Here is a 23049-nt window from a genome sequence, read left to right on the forward strand (position 1 = left end):
AGTCCCTAACTCACTGAGGGTTTGAGACCCCTTGGCCACCCCTCACCTGGTTTAGCCAGCTAGTTAAAGCCGTTTCCCAGAGTGTGGCCGCTGTCGCATGCTGACAGATTCTAGGAGCTGCAGGTGGGAGCTGAGTGCGGGGGGAAGGGGCCAAAGGTGGACAAACTACCCCCAAAAGAGCATCGTACCCCTCCACTAATACCCTATACAATGGTACCTCGGGTTAAGAACTTAATTCGTTGTGGAGGTCCGTTCTTAACCTGAGGTACCACTTTAGCTAATGGGGCCTCCCGCTGCCGCCACACGATTTCTGTTCTCATCCTGAAGCAAAGTTCTTAACCCGAGGTACTATTTCTGGGTTAGTGGAGTCTGTAGCCTGAAGCGTCTGTAACCCGAGGTACCACTCTACAACCCATTTCAACCACCTTAAACAGTCCTGGCTTCCCCCAAGGAGTTCTGGGAGCTGTAGTTTAAGGGTGCTGAGACTCGTTATGACAACCTCTATTTCCCTCACAGAGCTACAATTTGAGTGATTTAACAATCAAGCCTTCTTCAAAGGGAGCTCTTGGCCATTGTAGGGGAATGGGAATGTGACCGCCTAAGGGTTGTGTCTATGTTGGGGGCTGTTATGAAGAGAACCCATACTTCACTGTTTACCACCACACCACGGATTGGGCCTGTGCAGTTGGTATGCCCCAGAAGCAAGCCCCCATAGTTAGATTAACCTGCAAGCAATGAGGCAAAGGGGCCGAGAAAGTTACCTGCCTCTGTCTGAGATCATCTCCCAAATATGAGGCACTTATGGCAAGACTTGGACCTGCCGCTGGAATGGAAAAGCCCATCCGGGATCATAGAAGGTGATGTGTGCCTGTCCCCACCCCACGGAAAGGTGTGCTTTTGGAACTGAGGTATGAAGCAGATTCGGAGGCAGTGAGAGAGAGAAATTACGTTGCTTGGGGCACAGAGAGAAAGACAGGAAAAGGCAGAGGAAAAACTGGCTGGTGGTTCTAAGCTGAAAGCATCTGGGGATCTTTCTGTGGGATCTGATGCAGGGCAGTGGATTTGCTCTCCAGGGGAAAGGCTGCAGCTCAGTGGCAGAGCATCGCTTTCTGTGCAGAAGGTCCCAGCTTCAATCCCTGGCATCTCCAAGCCGGGCTGGGAATGTCCCTTGTCTGAAACTCTTGAGAGCTGCTGCCAGTCAGTGTTGGCTGTATTGAGCTAGATAGACTGATGCTCTGACTTGGTATAAGACAGCTCTTTCTGTTCCTAGAATATTATAATGCTGCTTGCCTCCCTACGTTCTTCCTGGACTTGCCCATTTATTCTTGCCCATGCAAGTCGGCAGGTAAAACAAATGTGACCAAAAATGCCCTACACCTCCAGAGGGATCTCTGCTGCAAAAGGAAGTCAATTCCAGCCAATTTCCACCATTCGGGAGCCCTGAGAGGGTGTGGCCCTTGAACTGGGAATGGTTCTTCTGGATCCCAGGAGAGAAAGCTGCAAATATGACTCAGATCTACCTGAATAGGGCTAACAGTGAAATGGGCAAGGGAAATGGGCAGACAATGTCCATTTTGGAGCAAGAGGAACCTGATGGAGAGTGGGCTTGTTTTGATTTCCCTCGTTCCTCGGTGTGCATGGCCTCTAACCTCTCTTCCACTCTTTGCCAGTCTGTTCCTGCCAGTCCAGTAATTACTGGGCCAGGTGTTTGCCTGTGTGCCTCTGCCAGGTGTTGTTGTAACCATGGCACTGGGGAGAGGCACAACCCCCCCCCCTCCACTGATAAGAGCAGCTTCCAGTTTTTCCTCTCAGTGAAGTCAGTTGGTGGGAAAAGATTCCAAGGAGCAGAGGCTGAAGGGAGGGGGGAGGAGAGAGAGAAAGAGAGAGAGAGAGAGAGAGAGAGAGAGAGAGAGAGAGCAAATTCAGGCACTGAGCAAAGCCAGTTAGCAGCATCTGCTTCGGTCACCAGCTGGATTGAAAACAGCCCTCCAATTTCCACCTGCTGCAGAGCAGATAATTCTGGAGCTGTTCATCAGAAGGAGCAGGGGTAACTAGAGAGGACCTACACCCAAACCATTGCAAAAGAAACTTGACGCCAACAAGTCTTTTGGAACATTTTCCAAAAAGGCATCCTTGAAGTGTGTGTGTGATCTCAAGGAGGAAAAATCCAAATAAGGGCAAACTGAATATTTGCAATGTCTCTGCCCGTTTGCTTCACTGAAAATCCTGCAGTCAGATCTTGAACCAACAACTGTTTGCAGAGTGCCTGATCTTGAAAACTGCTTCCATCGTACTGGAACAGAAGCAGAGAGGCAGACCTGGGGAAACAGGGGTATTATAGAAAGAAGGAGCATCTTTGACAAAGCAACGTAAGCTCTCCAAACTGCAGGGCCACTGATTTAAGTGCAAGCAGCCGACTCTCAGGCCAGAATACTCTTCCCTTGAAATAGCATGACTGACTTATTACCGTGTGTGAGAGAGAAAGACTAAGCCTAGAGGAAAGAACGTCGCAGAGCGGGACTGATTTGAATACTCTGGTCCACTGTCGAAAACTCAACCCCCCACAGATATAGTTGGAGAATAAGCTGGAGACTCACAGCATCATGGAAGATGAGGAAGGTAAGGACCTTAGATTCTTTATTTGGAAGAAAAATAAAATAAAACTTGGTTTGCTTAAGACCTGATCTCCAAAGCTGATTTTTTAAAACAATTAAGTAGATTTTTCTCATGCTGCTAATCCAGTCTCTGTGTAATTAAGTAGTTACGTGTGATCACCTAACAATCAAGAAGAACTTTTTGATTTGGTTGTTTGTTGCTGTTTCCCCTGGCCAAAACATGCTTTATTCTGAATGACCTAAACAGCTAGTGAAGGGATGTGTAAGGGGGGGGGGTGAGGCACCTGTTGTTTCTGTAACCAGTGCTTTGTAAATGCTGTTTTACATATCAAAGCAACTGTACAATGCCCCCTGTAGTGCTGATTTGAACACTTCATTTCTTAGTTGGCTCTGATCCGTGCTTCCAGGGGGTCTCCAAGAGCTTTTTTTTTGTTTTATAAGCCCCAGAATCAAGGAGTCCCATCTCAGTATTTGCTGTAACCCAAGATTTGCAAGATTTGTGAAGTGCTTCAGACCGCCCTAAAATCTCCTGAGTCCACACAGCTGATGGGGACCAGTGGAGTCCACGTGGCTGCTGGCATTCACCACGGAGAAGTCCTGGGAGGAAAAGAGCCTGCTCGTATGAAACCCTTCTTCCATGGCGCAGGGTTGCATGCCAAACCAGGAACAGGGGGGAACCTGTTGTCTGCACAAGGATGGATGTCATGGGATGGATGCAATGTCTGCTTCCAGACCCCATAACTGGGTTGATTAGCCACTGTTGATCTGTCCAGCAGGCTCTGTTTGTGCCAGGGAGCAATATGTCTCAGCCTACTATTCGTTTTCTCTTTTGGGAGGAAAATGTCCTCTCTTTTTTTCCTCACTCTTCCCTCAGAACACCCTGTTGTTGCGTTCATCCGCTAGTACCAAAATGGCTTCCGATTTCCCCAGATCTTGGCACATAAAGTACCTTCACAATTCTTCAAGGATGGGGACACCTGCTGCCCTCTGCCTGTTGCTGGACTCCGGCTTCCCTCAGCCCCAGTCAGCACGGTGAAACAGTCAATCTTCTATGCTGACAGAGCAGAAGATTTTCAAATTACGTAATGGGGCTGTAGTTCAGGAGATGGCTTCCTAACTTCTAATGGGAAGGGACATGATGTAGGTGTTATACAGCCAACAAGACTGACCTAAGACATTTTGCTGCTTCAGGTGGAACAATAAATAGCTCCCACATCTCCTCAAGTCACGATGCACAGCAGCACCCAAGATTAGCCAAGTCCTTTTCGCACCTGAAGCAGAAGATTCTCCCCAGGAAGAAGCTGGCCAGGTGTCAGAAACTAAGGAGACCCTCAGTGACAGCAACCACAGGAGTCTACCTTGGGCACCTTAAATGCTCACAAATTGTTTGTGGCGTATGCTTTCATGCACTAGAGGCTACTTCACTGTGACTTTTAAATAGGAGGTCAACTAGAAATAAACAGCCAAAGACAAGTTGTTATTGTTATTCTGTTGTAAAATGCAGCCACTTCTTACTTCACCGAGGGCCTTTCGAAATAATAAAAAGATGTGTTTATTTCATATACATGAATAGCTTTGCTGGTCAATGTTTGCCTGCTGAAGAGGCACTTCTGTCACCAGGCCTTTATCACCTGAGTTGTATGTTTTTTGGATCTACCCTATTCTTGTGGATATGGTTTGTTTCAGACTGTTTTAATATTGCATTAGAAATTGTTGTAACCCTCTCTCGGAACATTTGATGCAGGGCAGATAATAACAGTAGTCGTAATAATAATAATAATAGCAATGACAAGTTTTCTGTCTAAAAACAAAAGCAAAACAAAGCTAAGATATGTGCTTTGGACCTAGAGAGGGTTAGCAGAGCTGTCATTATTGCCACATGAGGTTGCTGCACTGCACATTCCTGCCACATTCACACCATACATTTAAAGCACTATAAACAGTTGTTCTGTGCCCCCCCCCCCCAAGTATTCTGGGAGCTGTAGTTTGTTAAGGGTGCTGAGAGTTGTTAGGAGATTCCCTATTCCCTTCACAGATCTACAATTTGCAGAGTGGTTTAACAATCTCTCTTCACAGGGAACTCCAGGAATTGTAGTTCTCGGCATCCTAACAAACTACAGCTCCCAGAATTCCTTGGGGGGGGGGTTAGCCACGACTTTTTAAAGTGGCATCATAGTACTTTATGGTGTGAAGATGATCTTGGAGTTAGTTGCCTTCTTTGGAGTTTTTTTAGGTCGGAGCCATTCCCCTTTGGACTATGGTTGTTGGTTCTATTTTCACATGCCTCCCAAAAACAGAAGATCCTTTGGGGGAAAGGCTGTAGCTCAGAAGTAGAGCATCAGCAGAAGGTCTTAGGTTCAATCCCCAACATCTCCAGATAGGGCTGAGGACCCAGCCTGAAACCCTGAGGAGCCATTGCCATTCAGTGGTGACCATAGAGGGATCAGTAGTGGATTCTCATGTTCCATTTGAGTTCCAAAACCTTTGTGTCGAGATCGCTTATTGCCTTGAAGTGAAGAGGAGCTAAAATAACTGAACTAATTTGCAGGGAAGCAAGATGAAGGGAGAACAACACCTCAGTAGGTGCAGGGGGAGAACTATATTATTTCAGTTATTCCAAACAGCTAAGCTCCCTGTTAACCTCAATAGGTATGTGGTTGGTGTGCCACCACAAGCTTAGCTTTGTTTTCAGTTGCTGTTTTTAACGTTTAATGGTGTTGTTGTGATTTAAGCATATTTTTATAACTAGATTTGAAGTAGTTTTCTGTAGGTTTAATGCAGGCCACTTCGAGTACACTTGTGAAAGTGTTTAGATATATGTGAATACTTACAAGAGCATATTTTCACAAACCAATGAATTGCAAGTTTATCTTTCATTTCTTTGGGTTTTCCCTACCCATCCACCCAGGTGACACATCCTGCCCTACCAACAGCAGCCCATCCTTCCCCAGGAATGAAAGCCGCAGCCAGATCTATAGGGGGAACTATACCTTCTCCTCCTACTATCAGCACTCCTCTCCAGTGGCCGCCATGTTTATTGTTGCCTACGTCTGTATCTTCTTCGTTTGCATGGTCGGCAACATGCTGGTGTGCTTCATAGTGCTGAAGAACCGGCAGATGAGAACAGTCACCAACATATTCATCCTCAACCTGGCTATCAGTGATGTCTTGGTGGGGATCTTCTGCATGCCGACCACCCTGGTGGACAACCTGATTACAGGTGAGTGAAAGAACAAAGTGCAAACACATCGGAACATAAGAAGAGAGCCCTGTTGGATCAGTCCAAAGGCCTATGCTGACCTGCATCCTTTTCCCACAGTGGTCAGCCAGATGCGTATGAGAAGCATTTGGGTGTTTAGAGGCATATGGTCTCTGATACAGAAGGTAATACTAACAAATGAAATGCTAACAAGTCTCCAATGCCATTAGGACTGTTTGATAAGCTTACAATGGTACCTTGGGTTAAGAGCTTAATTCGTTCTTAACCTGAAACTGTTCTTAGCCGGAGGTACCACTTTAGCTAATGGGGCATCCTGCTGCCGCCGCACAATTTCTGTTCTCATCCTGAGGTAAAGTTCTTAACCCGAGGTACTATTTCTGGGTTAGCAGAGTCTGTAACCTGAAGCGTCTGTAACCTGAAGTGTCTGTAACCTGAGGTACCACTATATATATAAATGTTGGGCCTTGCTGGTTTTGGAACCCATTTAGTGTCTCCAATAGGACTACCTTAAAATTACAGAATATGCAATTGTGCAGATGTTTCCTAGAATGCAATTATTTTCTTCAGGCAGACTTTCCCCATTTTGAAGTCTATCTTTTTTCTTTTGTGAGCTAAGGCAGCTGGTGTTCCTGTGACAAATACTGGTGGCAGAGTGACAGATATTGTATTCACAGATTAACTTCATTGGGAGACAGAATGAGAAGTATTGAGATTTATGAGGTTTGTTTTTTTCCATTCACGCACAGAACAACTTGGTTTTGTTATTGGAAAAATAGGGCTACAGTCTCCAATAATAATTTCTGCTGTGATTCTCCCCAAAGAGGGTTTATCCTCTTCAGTTCTTTAACATGTGCAACATGTTTGCGCAACCAAATGGTGGTACTCATGCCCTGCAAATTGTGTTGAGGTTAAGGATGCTGAAAAATCCCAATTGCAGAAACTGCTGGTGTTTGCTTATTTGTACCATGTCCAGAATGAAATCAATCAAGTGAATATGGTCAGTATTCACTGTTGTTGTTTGCAGTCGACAAATAATATATGATCGATGAGACACACACTCCTTGGAATTTGCACTTCATTTCCTTTGCATTAAAATAAATTGTGTGGAGTAACATAATGATAACATAATTCATTACACATAATTTCACCATAGTAGACAGGAAGAAGGATAGCTTAATATTAGTCAGAAGCCAAACTGCAGTGGAATGGAAACAGCGCTGCAGCAACAAATTCAAGGCAGAACATAAATCAATGCCTTTTTACACCCATAACTGAAGCACCTAGTTTTGGGACTTCACAGATTTCATGACATTCCTAATCCTGACAGCTTTATGTCTTTGTGCTCTCTGTAGCCAGAGGGGAAGATAGTGGAAATAGTGGAGCAAAGAGCTGACAGAGGGTCTCTGAACAAGGATGGCTTGCAACCATTGGCTCTTGCAAAATAAGGAGAGTATCAGCAACTCTATTATTTAATTGTGTTTTATTAAAGCACGATTTCCAGTTTTGTTCTGTCCCATCTCTGGCCAAGGCTTTCTCTGTTCGCTGAATGGTAGGCATGCCCAGTCCAAGAATTCTGCAGATTTTCTCCAGTGTTCCTTAAGACCATAATTTGTGAGAAAAGATAATGCTTCTCAGTGCTCATCCAAGTGACTCAGATGGCTGAATGATGAGTTCCAGTCAAATGCCATATAGACACCCAAAGACTGCAGCAGGAGCTATGCCCCCAAAGTCCTTTCTCTTTCCAGAGCCACTTTTCCTAATTCACACCCAATGGGGATAGGGCATAAGATGTCGGCCTTTGGCAGAGCAGCAACTAGTTCATTTGGAGCCAGAGATTTGGCAACCATAATGGCACCCTGAACTACACCACCACAACCACTCTATTTCTCTTCCTGACTTGTTGACCCATTGTATCCCTTCCAACTCTATGATTCTATGATCCTCAGACCTATGGATTATAGCATTACCCCAACAGAGTCTGTTCTGCCTGCTATCCAACAATTCTGGGAGTGAAATTCCTGTACTTGAAAGCATCTCTTAGGGTTGGCCAACCTATGAAGCCAGGTGAGGCATCTGCCTCAGGCGGCAAGATCCCCAGGGGCAGCAAATCCCAACACTGATCGTTCTTCCCCACTTGTTCCTCGTGTTAATCTCTCCTCACCCCTTCTTCCCTGGTGGGAGGACTCCCGCCATTGGGGGGTTTGCCTCAGGGGCCCAAATACCTTGGGCCAGCCCTAGCATCTCTAAACAGTAAATCTGGTTTTCTGGGTCGTATCAAAGTCTAAGATAGCAAGGATGTTCAGCGGCTGATTGTTAATTCAGATGGGAGGTTGGAAATTCACATTCTGCAAGCATTAGCATCTTTGTAACAGCCGGGGGGGACATGGCATGGCAGGGTGGAGAAAAACAAAATCTAAAAGAGCACAAGTAATGTCTGCCTCTTTCAAGAAACAATAGCTCAAGGATTTGAATGTCAGGGGACATAATTGAACTTCTGCCAGCCATTCTTTCCTTCTTCCAGCAACATGCACATTCATTTCAGTGGAGAGCAACATTTTTTACAATGTACAACATCCACATTTAGTAGAAATGAAGCTCCAGACAGTGTGATCAACAGAAAACATTTATCTGTGTGCAAACCATAACGTAATTGTTTCCTGACTGCTGAGTCACCTCCCTTCCCTTAAGATCTTTTGTTGATTTGGGAGCTTTGGAAACCCGGCTCCGTTCATATTGCAGGTCGGGCTATATATGCTGTAGATCTGGCAGAAACCACAATTTGGCAGAAATATGGTTCATTCACCTATTTACACCTTTAGTCTGCATGGAGGAACCCAGATTTTACAGCATGGCCATTTCAAGAGGGGCTTGTCCTCCACAGCCATGGAGTTCAAGGCATCTCTCCCAGCTCGCCTTCAGCCAGCCTGCCCAAGATGGATCCCAATCTTTTCCTCCTCCTCCTCCTCCTCCTCCTCCTCCTCCTCCTCCTCCTCCATCACCACCTCCTCCTCCTTCACAGAACACCCTGCTAAAAACTCTCTTTTCCTTTCACCTCATACCCTGTTACCCCAGTAACCTTTCCAACTTCCAGTCTCTGTTCACACCTCAGGGCAAGGGTGAAAGGACAGCTCTCTTGCATTGCCAATGGTCCTGTGTTGTTTCTTAATGGCCAGGTCATTTTGCACACACTAGTTCCAGAATTCCTCTGTGGTTTGTATTTCTCCTTTCATATCTGAAATAATCAAAATCCTATGATTTATTAATTTCTAGGGTTTAGTCCCCCCCCCCCCCGAATATTTATAACAATAGGAAGCCTCAGGTGCTTCAAAGCACTGCTCGGGATTCTTTAAAAGTCCTGCATAGTGCTTTGAAAACCCAACTTTGGGAGTTCAAAGCATTCAATCATCTGATGTCAAATTTTACTTGTGAATCTAACATCTGCTAAGGAACATGCAGAACCAAAATGGTTTCTTATTCCATACTAGGCATGACCATCACGCATTCAAAGAAGGAGCCACCAATTCTGCCAGGCTGAAGCAAGTCACTTGTGTAAGCCTATACAGATCTCTGAATCTCAGCCGATATTTCATAGATCTTACTATGTCTAATATTCCTTAGACTCTGGAATATTCAGTGAAATGGTGTTGGGAGATAGCTGTCAACAAGTGATTTGTTTTTCTTATCCCTTTTAACCAGCAAGGAGGTGGAAATATGATAATGAAAGGTTAAGATGCAAGCTACTACTTATGGAGAACTGCAGATAAGATATGGAAATGCCTGAGATGTTTTGCCCAAACATCAAATACCTTATTAGCATAATTCCTCATTCCAGTGGAGCATGTCAGTATAGCAGCATGCCAGAAACCAGTTAGGGGGCAATTCATTGATCAGTTAGTCTGGAGAAATCCGATTGGCCTCAGTGGAGCTTACCTCACTGTAAATGACCCTTGAATATTTCTCTTTAGGCAAGTCTGAGCTCTGCCTAATGCCAAATCTAAGGATGTTCTGATTGGACTTTGGATTGGATTGCAGGACTGAGCCATTGCTGTTTTTAATCCTGAAAGCAGCAATAGGAAAGAAGCCAAGTTGCATGCTTAAAGCTAATGCTCCATGTATGTGTGTTCGAAAAACACCGTTCCGAAATTATGTTATGATACACATTTCTGAAAGGGAGCAAAGGCAGGCCCATTTTCACCACGGAAAGCAGCTAGTGCTAAGAGCCTGAGAGACCAGCACAAAAAGATACAAAGGAGTTTTGGAAACGGATATTACGCTACTGGCTGCCTCTATCTCTGTTTTTGCTGCAGTAGGTAGCCCTGGCATTGCACTCTTGTAAGCTAATTTGTACTTAAAACAAGATCAGATTTCTGACTAATTATTATGCAGAGCAGGCAGGCACATTCCGACTCAGCCGGGGCGGCCCTGTCAACGGCTGAAAACCTTAATTTGTTAAAATCATATTTATGTTTCTGAACTGCTATTAGCACTTCAGAGCTATGCCTAAAAGACCCCATTCCACACTATATCCTTTTAATCAACAGAATAATGAGCTACATGCCAGTTACGAGATTGCTATTGCTTCCCCAGCTCCCAGGGGAGGATAGCTTCAATTTCCCTCTCTGATTTTAGTGAATTAAGGATGGGGTTCACCTAACCTGCTGTGTTACTGGAAGCTGTGCACAAGGACTTTCACTTGCACAGTGGGGCTTTCCCTCCCCCCATGTCACCCACACCCCTGAAATTAGCTCTGGGAGGGGTCAGGAGAACCCCCAGAATAGCATGGGGGGGAGGATAGTTCACTTTGGCAAACGGGAATGCTTGAGCAAAGGAAAGGATTCTTTGAAATCCACCCTATGTATCCGGCTGTCTATGGGTGGTAGTCAATGCTAGTCTTCCTCAGAGTAGGCCCATTTGAATCAATGAACCTAATTTAATCATGCCCATTAACTTCAGTGAGTGCACTCTGAGTAAGATTAGCACTGAATACCTTGTTTTATTTACACATTAAGATCTGGAAATTCAGGATACCAATTCAAATTCCCTGCAGTGGTGCCATTAGGTACCCCTGGCTTATTGGAGAATTAAAAAAACAAAACACATTTATCCTATGTGACTGTAAATAAATATGTGGTTAAGTGGTGGTATGTACCTTGAGTGAAGCTCTGTTGTTTAAGCTGCTCCATCTGTCTCTAAAAAGTCACCCCAGTCTTGAGAGTGAGTTGTCTCAGCTAGAAGGTCCCCTGGGCTTGCTGACATCTTCATTTGCTCTTGATGAGTGGAAAGTCAAATAGCTTCTCCCCATCGCCTCCTCCATTTGCTGTTAACGATGGTATCTTCCTTGTAGATGTCGAAGCTCTTCCTTTATTTATATGGTCTTTATGTTTCTACAACAGAGGTTGCTGGGCAGCCCCAGCTAGCATGGCGAGTGGTCAGAGATTATGAGATTTGTTGTCTAACAACATCTGGAGGGTCTCAGGTTCACCTCCCCTGCTTTACCGTATCAGTCTCCCCCAGTCCTTTCCCCATTTCTTGGCTTCAGAGAACCTATTCCACATTGGTTCACATTGACCATTCAACAGTAACACCTTGCAGAGGATTCTGGGAAATGTTCTTGGGTGCGCAATAAGTGCACACATGAAGCCTTATGTGAAATGGGAGGGCACTGCAGGAACTAGCCTGTGTTCTCTGAAGGCTGTGAATTGGACTGCGAAGAAAAAAATTGATCCATCGTGGACAAACTGCCCTTGAGGGAAGTCGATCCAACATGACGGTTCTAACAGAAAAATAGGTTTTGAACTCCACTGTGCTTAGCCTGTGGTCTATAGTAAATAAAATAATACACAGTGGAATGATTTTTCTCGAATGCTTTTTTATTTAGCAATTTGAGCTTTGGGGTTTACAGTGACTAGCCCCATTCCCAATTACAGGCCACAGCAATGCAGATAGAATATCTACCCAGTTTCAGTCTCCAGCATTTTCAGGTAGGGCTGAGGGGGGAAAAACCTTCCAAACCCCTGGAGAGTTGCTTGACATTATCCTGTAGATAATGTCATGGCAGATGGACCAGTGGTCTGACAAGGCAGCTTATTATGGGAAGGAAAGGTTGTAGGGCAGTGGTTTGGCACCTGCTCTGCATGTCAAAAAGCCCCTGGCATCTCCAGATACGACTGAGAGAGACGCATCTGAGATTCTGGAGGCCTACAAGGAGTCCCTAGAGACAAAAGACTGAGCTGGAGGGACCTAAAGTTTGCCAGCTTTCTATGTTCCTATAGCACGTCTGTCTCTTTGAACATTCTGGGTCTAAAAGCTGTCATTTGGAGATAGAGATTAGTGAAATATTATGTCCGTTCTCCTGCTTTCCTTCTGTCCCCCACCCCTCCTGTAATGATCATGGTCTGTATGTTGGCTCTAAGTATACCTTTCCCCTCCTCATCAAGTGACAACTATCCACTTACCCTCTTATCACCTTGAGCACTTACAGCTGTCAAGCGGGGGGGGGGGGGGGCGTGTAACTTTGAGGATTCACTCTGCTGCCGCCAGTCAACAGAGAGCCATGACTGCTCTTCTAATTGCAGCAGTAAAGCAAAAAAGAGGTTTGTTCTCAAAACAAGCGCAGATTTTGCAGCAAAAGCTCTGAACATATTTTTAAATGTGTGGCTCACTCCCATATTTACCATAGCTAGTTCTCTTTACTATCTGCACTCTGATGTTTCCGGCAGAACTTTACACCCGTCTTTCCAATCTACAACCAGCATATATGATGAAAATGAAGCACATTTGCATAATTTCTGATACAAATAATTAGTAGCATCATTATGCATATGTTCTGAATCTGCTAGGCATGGAAAGGAGCGGTGCAATTGCAACACTGGAATCCTGTCCCCTTGCACTTACGCAGCAATTTCTTTTGCTTCAGAGATTTTGCTAAGGCTTGCCTCTGCACATTCAAATCTTTTCAGTCCAAAGGGCTAGAAAATTCTTTCCAAATAAGAAAAGAAAGCTTTGCCCATATCCTCTCTACTGATCATTCAATATCACCCATCATATAAGACGCCTGTGTTAGAAGGGAACAGCAAGTGCTTGTGGGCAGGAGAGTGTTCTGCACATTCTCTTGAAGGAGCTGTCAATCTTTTTATTTTTTGACAGTAGGAAGTTCTAAATGGGTAGCAGTGATACCACGTGCAGCTAGCTCTGGTGCCCTGCACAAATCTGACTTATTCAGAAATGAATGGGATTGTGATCGTATGGTGAATGGAGACATCTAGAGGAAGCTGAAAACATTAAAGCCCGAACGCAGCATGCTTACAGGCTTGGGAGCACTGTATTTCTAGAGGGCAACACAGTCCTGCTTGCTACAGGAAGATAGATAAAGCCTGCCTCAGGACATTTGGGCATTTAAACTAGAAATTACTCCCCCTCAAGGAACAAAGCTACCCTGTAGTGTAGAAGGTTGAAGCTAATCTTGAACACAAAATGCGTATGATTTTTAAAAACATAATTTAAAATAGACACCATAAAGACAGGGAATGGTGTCCCTATGGGAAATGGGATTATGCTGAATGAAAGTGCAGAGGAAGCCACTGAAGGGTCTGCTGGCACCTTTGTTATTGCTGGATCTGAGCCTGGGAAACTGAAAAGAAAATTTGTTGGCCGAGCGATGCAATAGGATATTATAATTAGTATGAAATCCCCATCTTTGAAAAAGAGAGAAACGTGGATAAACGTTGGGTTGAAAAGAAACAAATCGTGATGGGGTTGCTGTGGCCGAATGGTGATTCCCATGGGCATGGGATCTCTCACAGGGACTTGATGCTAACTTGCAACTTGTGAATAATTTGGAGGCATTTATTTATGTTTGTTTGTCAATGAATGTTATATGTCACATTGGTCAGGCTACCCTGGTTGCAGGTCATTTCCCAGAAAACATTTTTTTCCACAGTTTCCAATAAATATTACAATATTGTTGCATGTTTGGGGAGTCAGTTCGCATAATGCCAGAGTCCTTTCCGATTCTTGGCCTCCAAACTAGACGTGGTTTAGCAGCTCTCGGAGAAGGCTCAGGTTGGATCACTATGCGTTTGCTATATTACCTCTCATGAGGACTAGAATGTTAAGAAATGCACTGCAGTTGACACACTGCATATCATTCCAGGCTGGCCATTTGACATCACCATGTGTAAAATGAGTGGCTTGGTGCAAGGGATGTCTGTCTCCGCTTCCGTGTTCACCCTGGTGGCCATTGCAGTGGAAAGGTAGGTTTGTTTTATTTATTTCAAAGCAGTTATAAACCGCTTAGTGTTTTTAAAAACCTCAAATTGACATGCGGCATAAAAACAGTAAATGGTATCATTAACACAAAGGCAACATTCCATATAAGAACAGGAAAAAGACAGCATATGTATATTGTAATGGTTCTAGGGGTTGCTCGTGTGTAAATCGGCGCCACGCTTGGCTGAGTTACCTGGGTGAACCCTTTCTGTCCGGACAACCACTCACCCGTGGCTGTCTCAATCGCTGGCAGAATCCGTCAGTGGGCGTTTCTTGAACTTCTTCCAGCAAAGAAGCTCTTTGACGCCTAGTCTCCGCCTACTCTCCCTGCGCGGAAGCCTTCTGTGCAGGGAGGGTGTGGGCAGCGGAGGACCCGTGCTCTCTCCGCTGGTCTCCGGTGAGGAGTCATGGAGCCACCTCGCCGATTCCCCCATCTGCCCCCCTTCTCCACTAGTGTTACGCTGATTTCCTTCCCCAGCAGATGGGCTGCTTCTCTCCCTCCCGGTACGCTCTCCGGAATCCCTCTGGAGCCCTCCCTCTCCCTCTGGCTCCGATGCCAGTTCCCTGACATCCATATATATATAAAATAAACAGGAATTCATGCAGACAAAAACAGGGTGTGATTTCATGGGTCAGGTCATTGGCCATTGCGACCCATATGTTGGCAACCTCCTATCTGGAACATTGCAGTGTGCTTGATGTGTGGCTTCCCTCGCAGCTTGCCCAGACACCTGCAGATAGTACAGAACACCACAGCCTGGGTGATGCTCCTTTTCAGGCCCATACCATGCCAACGCTGAGGGATCTGTACTGTGCTGCCTTCTAGCCACCAAGCCAACTTTAAGGTTCTGCTGCTTACATAAAAAAAGGTAAAGGTAAAGGACCCCTGACAATTAAGTCCAGTCGCAGACAACTCTGGGGTTGCGGTGCTCATCTCGCTTTACAGGCCGAGGGAGCCGGCGTTTTGTCTGCAGACAGTTCTTCCGGGTCATGTGGCCAGCATGACTAAGCCGCTTCTGGGGCAATGGAACACTGAAACCAGAGCAGCACACGCAAATGCCATTTACCTTCCCACTGGAGTGGTACCTATTTATCTACTTGCACTGGCATGCTTTCGAACTGCTAGGTTGGCAGGAGCTGGGACTGAGCAACGGGAGCTCACCCTGTCGCAGGGATTCGAACCACCGACCTTCTGATCGGCAAGCCCAAGAGGCTTAGTGGTTTAGACCACAGTGCCACCCGTGTCCCTGCTGCTTACATACAAAGTCCTAAATAACTTTGGACCAAGGCTATCCTCCACTGCCCAGCCTTGCGACCAGCTTTTGGAACCCAGTTACTTTTGTCATGACCCAATGATGATTGGCTTGTGGTAACACAGAGGAGGCTTCCCTCCCCCCCCCGGGGGGGCACCAGTTTTGCAGAATGCCCTCCCTGCTGAAATATGAGGCCCCATCACTATTGGGATTCCACTATCTCCTAAATGCCTACCAGTTTAGACAAACATTCCCTTGAACTCCCTGATTTGTTTTTAAACTGTTTTAATTGTTAGGCTTTTTAACTGGCTTTTGTTTTACTGTATATTTTAATTAAGGACATTTTGGTTCATTACGCATGGAATTTTGTTTATTGATTTTATAGTTGCAGACCACTTCAAAACCATTTTGGCATATACACAGTATATTTTGTTGTTGTTGTTGTTTAGTCGTTTAGTCGTGTCCGACTCTTCGTGACCCCATGGACCAGAGCATGTCAGGCACTCCTGTCTTCCACTGCCTCCCGCAGTTTGGTCAAACTCATGTTGGTAGCTTCGAGAACACTGTCCAACCATCTCGTCCTCTGTCATCCCCTTCTCCTTGTGCCCTCCATCTTTCCCAACATCAGGGTCTTTTCCAGGGAGTCTTCTCTTCTCATGAGGTGGCCAAAGTATTGGAGCCTCAGCTTCAGGATCTGTCCTTCCAGTGAGCACTCAGGGCTGATCTCCTTCAGAATGGATAGGTTTGATCTTCTTACAGTCCATGGGACTCTCAAGTGTCCTCCAGCACCATAATTCAAAAGCATCAATTCTTCAGGGATCAGCCTTCTTTATGGTCCAGCTCTCACTTTCATACATCACTACTGGGAAAACCATAGCTTTAACTATACAGACCTTTGTCGGCAACACAGTATATTAGCTATTATTAATAATAAATAATAGCCAACACAGTAAATAAGCAACAATTTTTAAAACCCCATCAAAGGCATATGCAGAGCCCCAAAATAATCTTCTCTGTCAACTATGGAAAATGTTACAATGATACCATATATAATTTTGATAACATTTTATCCGTTTATTATTTATGTTAAACATTTTTATTGCTTCTACCTTCTCTATAACCCACTGTCTCTGAGGATCTATCGCACATTGCATTGTTTTTAACTTCTTGCAACTCTCCTTGAATGCTTTGGTAGAAAAGTGGGGTGGAAATTAGAATAACACCTCCCTTCTCCCAACAAGGGCTTCAGGGAGAAATAGTTTTCCCTCCCCACATTTTATCAGCACAACAACCCTGTGAGGTAGGTTGGGCTGATTGGCCACTCATATCATGTCTGGGCAAGAATCTGAGCCCGGGTTCCCCTGACTGAGGTCTGGCTGCAGCCTTCATTTCACAAGCTGCTCATGTTTGCTTTTGCTAATTAGAACTTTGGGGGTCTATTGAAGTTTGTTTTAATGACGTTTTGTCCTGAAATTATCATCTCCTTTTAGAAAAGTAGAAAGCCACGACTGAGATGCAGTTTTCTCTCATGTTGTTATTAATTCGTCATGCAGGAAAACTGCCTTCTCAAAATCATACCTACGCAACCGCCTCTCCTGGTATGTCCCATGGAGGACCTTACGGTCTTCAAATAAAAACATTTTGGAGGTCCCAGGCCACAGAGAGGTTAGGCTGGCCTCAACCAGAGCCAGGGCTTTTTCAGCTGTGGCCCCGATCTCATGGAACGCTCTGTCACAAGAGACTAGGGCCCTGCGGGACTTGACATCTTTCCGCAGGGCCTGCAAGACAGAGCTGCTCCACCAGGCCTTTGGCCAAGGCACAGTCTGACCCCCTCCTTTGGTAATCTTCATAGAATGCTAGCCCAATGGTTGCCATTAATTTGATCCTGAATTGATGTTAGAATGAATTGATTTGAGAATGTATTTCAATTAATTGATTGTGATTTTATGTAAACTGTGTTACTTTTACTGTTGTTAGCCGCTCTGAGGCCAGCTTTGGCTGGGGAGGGCGGGATATATATGGTACATCCCACAAGTCTCTCAACAGACCATGAAGGAAATGCTTGTTTCTCATAGCTTTTCCAGTGTTGTATCTGAATATATTGCTTTCTCCTTCTTCTCTCTTAGGTTCCGCTGTATCGTGTACCCATTCAGGCAGAAGCTAACCCTAAGGAAAGCTCTGGTCACCATCATTATAATTTGGGTCTTAGCCTTAATCATCATGTGCCCCTCTGCAGTCACCTTGACCGTCACCCGGGATGAGTACCACTTCATGCTAGATGCCTACAACAATTCCTACCCGCTCTACACCTGCTGGGAGGCATGGCCAGACAAGGAGATGCGCAAGATCTACACAACCGTTCTTTTCTCTCACATTTACCTGGCCCCTCTCACCTCAATTGTGATTATGTACGCTCGGATTGCCTTCAAACTCTTCAAGTCATCCGCAAGCATTAGAGGCTCCCAGTCGGAGGAGAACGAGGGAAGGAGAGTGTCCAAGAGGAAAATCAGAGTTATCAACATGTTGATCATTGTGGCGTTGTTCTTCACCCTCTCTTGGCTGCCCCTCTGGACTTTATTGCTGCTGACAGACTACGGGAACCTCACCGAGAATCAACTCAACCTCGTCACGGTTTATTTTTTCCCCTTTGCCCATTGGCTGGCTTTCTTTAACAGTAGCATCAACCCAATCATCTATGGGTACTTCAACGAGAACTTCCGGAGAGGATTCCAGGAGGCCTTCCAAGTCCAGCTCTGCTCCATGGAAACAGAACACAAAAACACCTATTCTGACAGGACCAACAGTGGGTTGCTTTTTGGGGCACGCAATCGGATTTTTGTCGAAGTCCAAGGCAGTGACTCAGCGCAGCCCTCTGAGTCTGGTCAGAGTAGCCTTTTGAGAACAGGGCTGTATCCTGCAAGGAACGTAAGGGTAGCTCACCATGGTCTGATGGTGGAGGACTTTGACAGCAAAAGTTGCTCCCCCAAAACTGTCAGTATCCCAGCTTGGGATATCTAAGGATATTTGAGATGCTGATGGGTTGATTATACAATATATCATTACATTACTTTCACTGCATGTGAGCCAAATCCATTTCCAGTAAGCTTTTCAAGACCAAAACACATTGTCAGTGTAGATATCTAAGTGAAAGGACTTGACGTTTGTGGAACTTCCCCTTCTTATCCTGGGTTTTGATACTTCGGTATGACACGCACCAGTTTTTATAAAGCGCTGCAATTTATAAATGCTTATTCCTCCCCTTAGAACCTTGTATATATTCCAGATGAGGTGTTGGGATTCAGGCCTGTGTTCAGGGCCATCTTAAGCATATCTCACAGAGTTGTCAACCTTTTTTTAAGGGTGGGGGGAGTTTACATCGCGTGGTCCAATGCGTGCTCGGCATTGCATGTAAGTAAGAGGTGCCCGGATCGCAGCCCAGATGGCCTCCTGCAAAGCCTCCCTCTAAGTGCCCAACGCCCCTTACATGTCCCCGTCCAGGGAAGTCCGCACGACAGGAAGGCCAACAAGCAGATCAGGTGCCTTGTCGGCTGTCCCATCCTCGCTCGGCGCCGGGATTGCACAGGGCGCTTCCCTGCTCTACTCGCAGACTCCGCAGGGAGGCGTGCAGGCAGCGACACAGGCAGAGATGGGCGGAAGAGACACCCCCGCCCTGCCTCCGCCCCCGATTGCACCCACCAGGTGCCCAGGCAGCCCCGGCAGGAGGGGACGCAAAGGGGCTTCCCTGAGCCGGACGCAGCGCACTCCAATGGGTGGCTGTGAGGAGAGGAGAGGGCTGCCCCAGAGCGGGGAAGGAGCACGCCCTGACTCTCCTTCCCGGACACTCAGCCTGTGGCGCCCTCCAAAATCTGGCGCCCTGGCGCCCCGCACCACTAACATCTATGGGTAAGACGCCCCTGCCTGTGTTTAAAGAGGAACCAGACAGAACAATTATTCTGAACTAGATTTCTAAATAGAAGCGCAGTTGGCCGTGACTGGTCAGCAACCTCATCTGCTGGAGACTGCTTGTTGTGCTACCTCAACAATAAAAGCAAGGTAAGAGTGACAAGTGAGAGGAAAAAAGCCTCCATTCAGGAAACAGGAAGATACAGTATTTAGAGCACACACGCACGCAGACCATTCACTTACTCTATATCAGCCCCATAATTGATCCATTAACTTTTGTGAGACTGCCCGAGAATGATTCAGATGTTACTGTTGTGTCACGGTTGCTGCTTCTATGTGATCAGATGCCAGGGTTTGGGGGGGGGGGGTTGGTTGTTATTTTGTTTGTTTTTGTAGGAAGGTGTCTCTGGAATCTGAGATTCCCAGCTAGCATATATTAAATTTTGAGAAGCAATTTCAAAACCTACACTGTTGGCAGAGAACGTGGTTTATGTTCCCAGTTCATTGGGGTGGGTGTGGGGTGCCCATTTTATTTATGTCGCCAGGAGCCAAGTTTAAATGATGGCCGCACAGCCAGATCCAGTCAGGGATTTAGTTGGGATTTTTTGTGTTAATATGCATCACTTTAAACTTGAATACTGTTGATGTGTGTATCTCATTGGCCAATTGTTGCCCATTCACTCTCTTGGAGAGATTGTGACCAAGTTGGTGTCATCTACCTCACTGCTCAGCCTTGACTCTGTGTTATTTATGAATAAGTTAAATAACACCAGCCCCAAAACATATTCTTAGAGGAATGTGTCTCTTAGTTTTAACAATGAAGGAAATTATCTATCTCCTCACAACCCTGCTTCCTGGTATATGTCCATTAGAGGACTTACCTGTACTTCTATCTGTTTATTTTTCCCACGGTTACTAAGTCTCCTTAGGAACCGTAGCTGAAAGAGTTTGTAAAAGCTCTTTGAAAGTCCGGGTATATAATACCTGTCAGATTACCTCTACCTGCATGTTTGTTGGTGTTGATACATTAAAAAATATATATATTCTAGAAGGGGTGGTGAGGCAGTGTTCCATTAATTTTATCATGCTGACTTTAAATGTTTAGCCCACCTTTAGCCCAACTTTGCAGAGTAGCTTGTTGTTCCTTAATTGTTACACTGGGGACTCAGCTAAAAAGGTAAAGGGACCCCTGACCATTAGGTCCAGTTGTGACCGACTCTGGGGTTGTGGCACTCATCTCGCTCTATGTGCCGAGGGAGCCGGCGTTTGTCCGCAGACAGCTTCCGGGTCATGTGGCCAGCATGACTAAGCTGCTTCTGGCAAACCAGAGCAGCGCACGGAAACGCCGTTTACCTTCCCGCTGGAGCGGTTCCTATTTATCTACTTGCACTTTGGCATGCTTTCGAACTGCTAGGTTGGCAGGAGCTGGGACCAAGCAACGGGAGCTCACCCCGTCACAGGGATTCGAACCGCCGACCTTCTGATCAGCAAGTCCTAGGCTCTGTGGTTTAACCCACAGCGCCACCTGTGTCCCTGGGGACTCAGCTACACAGCTGCAAATAAAACATTATATAAATGTGTTGTGAAGTGCAATATACAAATATGACACTAGATGGCGGCAGTGAGCTATGCAAAATTCAATGTATTTTTCAAAACTTTTTTTATATGTGTGTAGATTCCACCCTGGAGAGGAGATGACATCCTCATTTCATTTCAGGAAGAGATGCATTTCTACCACATGGGGTTGCCAAATGATCAGAATAAAGAGTCTGTCCTGCTTTTTAACAGCAGCTTGATCTACAAAAATCAGCAGATGAAGCTCTTCGCCACAGGAAGAAAAACATGGTTTCAAATCAAGCTGCTGTGAAAGGCACTGGATCAGGGACCTTTTAAAAAAATAAAATGGCAGTTCTACTTATTTCAAATACATGGCTTGTATCCTTCACTAACCCCACATTTTAAAGAATAAAACAATCAAGAAAATGGAGGGTGTGGATGTTTGTATAAGAAAGCATTATTGAAGCTCAAAGGCAAACCCAAGAGGATAATTCATTTGCTGAATCAAAGTGTTTACTGCCTGTATTGGTCCATTGTCTTCCATTGCACTGTGACTAAAGACTACCTACCAGAACTCTTTTTTGTAAATTAGCTGTCCTGTGTTGTAAAAGTGGTCATGATGCTATTACGCAGTTGTTGACAATGTATCAGAAATAAAAGATACTCTCTGTTGCTGTATGCTTTTAAATTATGATAATATTTGTAGCTGCTGCTGCTGCTGCTGCTGCTGTGCAAGTCTCTGTTGCATTTAGGGTAGGCCAGCTTCTAGGCAGAGGAAGGAAGCTGCCTTGTGAACTTGAAACAGTTTAGCTTATATGTCCAAATACGAACAAAGTGCTTTCCTGCATGTCATATTGGGCAATGTTAAGGGCCCTTAGGGAGTTCAGAGTATGTCACAATCACATTACTTTTAGCCCCCTACATTCATCATTTCTCCATACCAATTATCACACACAGCTGCATTGTGTGTGCATAAGCTTGCTTTTCTGCTGCTCTGAAGGGTAGGATCCGAACCAATGGCTTCAAGTTACAAGAAAGGAGATTCTAACTAAACAGCAGCAGGAAGAACTTTCTGGCACCAAGAACTGTTCAACAGTGGAAAGGACTCCCTCAGAAGGGGTTGGGCTCTCCTTCCTTGGAGGTTTCAAGCAAAGGTTGGATGGCCATCTGTCATGGATGCTTTAGTTGAGATTCCTAAATTGCGGGGCGTTGGACTAGATGACCCTCAGGGTCCCTGTCCAGTTCTGTGATTCAAACCTCTGTAAGCAACACTCCTAGCTGTCCGGCAATAAAACTGCTAGCACATTTACAACAACACATCATTTGTCCCTTGGATTTGGGGGTTTTTCATAAGCATCTGGTGGGCCACTGTGATAGCCAGATGCTGGAGTTGATGGCTCTTTGGCTCTTTTTACATAGCAAGAAATGAGCAATGAGTTATGACGTTTTTGTATTGCAAAAAGGGGAAAGAATGACGGGTTTTGTTCAGGTGTGGGGCTGGGAAAGAACAGCTGCTAAGACAACCACTCTGCAGTCCAGTCCAGGCTTAATATCCCCCCATATTGCCAGAGATTATTTTTTTTGGGGGGGGGGGGAGCTGTTACCGAGGTTTAAGATTGCCTTTTGGATAGCGCTGCCGTATAGAATCTGGCTTAACCCAATAAAGATAATTTATTTAGGGGAGGAATATAAAACTGGGAGACTAGACCAGTGTTTCCCAAACTCTCCTTCTGTTTTTGGACTACAGTTCCCATCATCCCTCGCGACGATGGGAGTTGTAGTCCAAAAACAGCTGGAGACCCAAGTTTGGGGAAACCTTAAGTCTAGACTTTCTCCAACCTCGGTGATTATTATTATTTATTATTTCCACAGAACTAGCCCTGTTAATTCTCCAGCAGCAGCAGCAGCAGCAGCAGCAGCAGCAGCAACAACAACAAACTAGCTCAGCAAAGTGTTTGGCGGCACATAAGGCTTTGCATACCCAGAAGCAACTCAACGGGGTTACTCCCAGTGAAGCGGCGTTTAAGGTGTCAAAGGTGCCCCAAATCAAATTTGCTGAAGAAAAAGCGGAGGGGCGGGGAGAACTGCGAGGGGGCGGGACGTTGTGTCTTCACTACGGGGCATGCGCAGTGCGGGGCCGAGCCCGGCGCGGCGTGGGGAGGATGATGAAACTCAGAGGAGCGCAGGGAGGGGAGAGGCCGCGCGCCTGCGCAGTGCGGGGGAAGCGGCTGGG

At 45.6% G+C, this 23049-nt stretch overlaps 1 protein-coding gene and 1 long non-coding RNA gene across 2 annotated transcripts; both read left to right on the forward strand.

Annotated features, from left to right (window-relative positions):
- Positions 1-1892: 1892 nt before the first annotated feature.
- Positions 1893-18622, forward strand: NPFFR1 (neuropeptide FF receptor 1). The gene is made up of 4 exons (XM_079976379.1): positions 1893-2619; positions 5524-5835; positions 13988-14087; positions 17483-18622. The coding sequence occupies exons 1-4, from the start codon at positions 2604-2606 to the stop codon at positions 18372-18374; spliced, it is 1320 nt and encodes a 439-aa protein (XP_079832505.1). The 5' UTR covers positions 1893-2603; the 3' UTR covers positions 18375-18622.
- Positions 18623-18731: 109 nt separating this feature from the next.
- Positions 18732-21488, forward strand: LOC307216351. The gene is made up of 2 exons (XR_013839052.1): positions 18732-20436; positions 20813-21488. It is a non-coding gene; the product is annotated as an uncharacterized lncRNA (long non-coding RNA).
- Positions 21489-23049: the final 1561 nt, after the last annotated feature.

Source organism: Podarcis cretensis, assembly GCF_951804945.1.
Source record: "Podarcis cretensis genome assembly, chromosome: 5".
NCBI classification, from domain to species: Eukaryota; Metazoa; Chordata; class Lepidosauria; order Squamata; family Lacertidae; genus Podarcis; species Podarcis cretensis.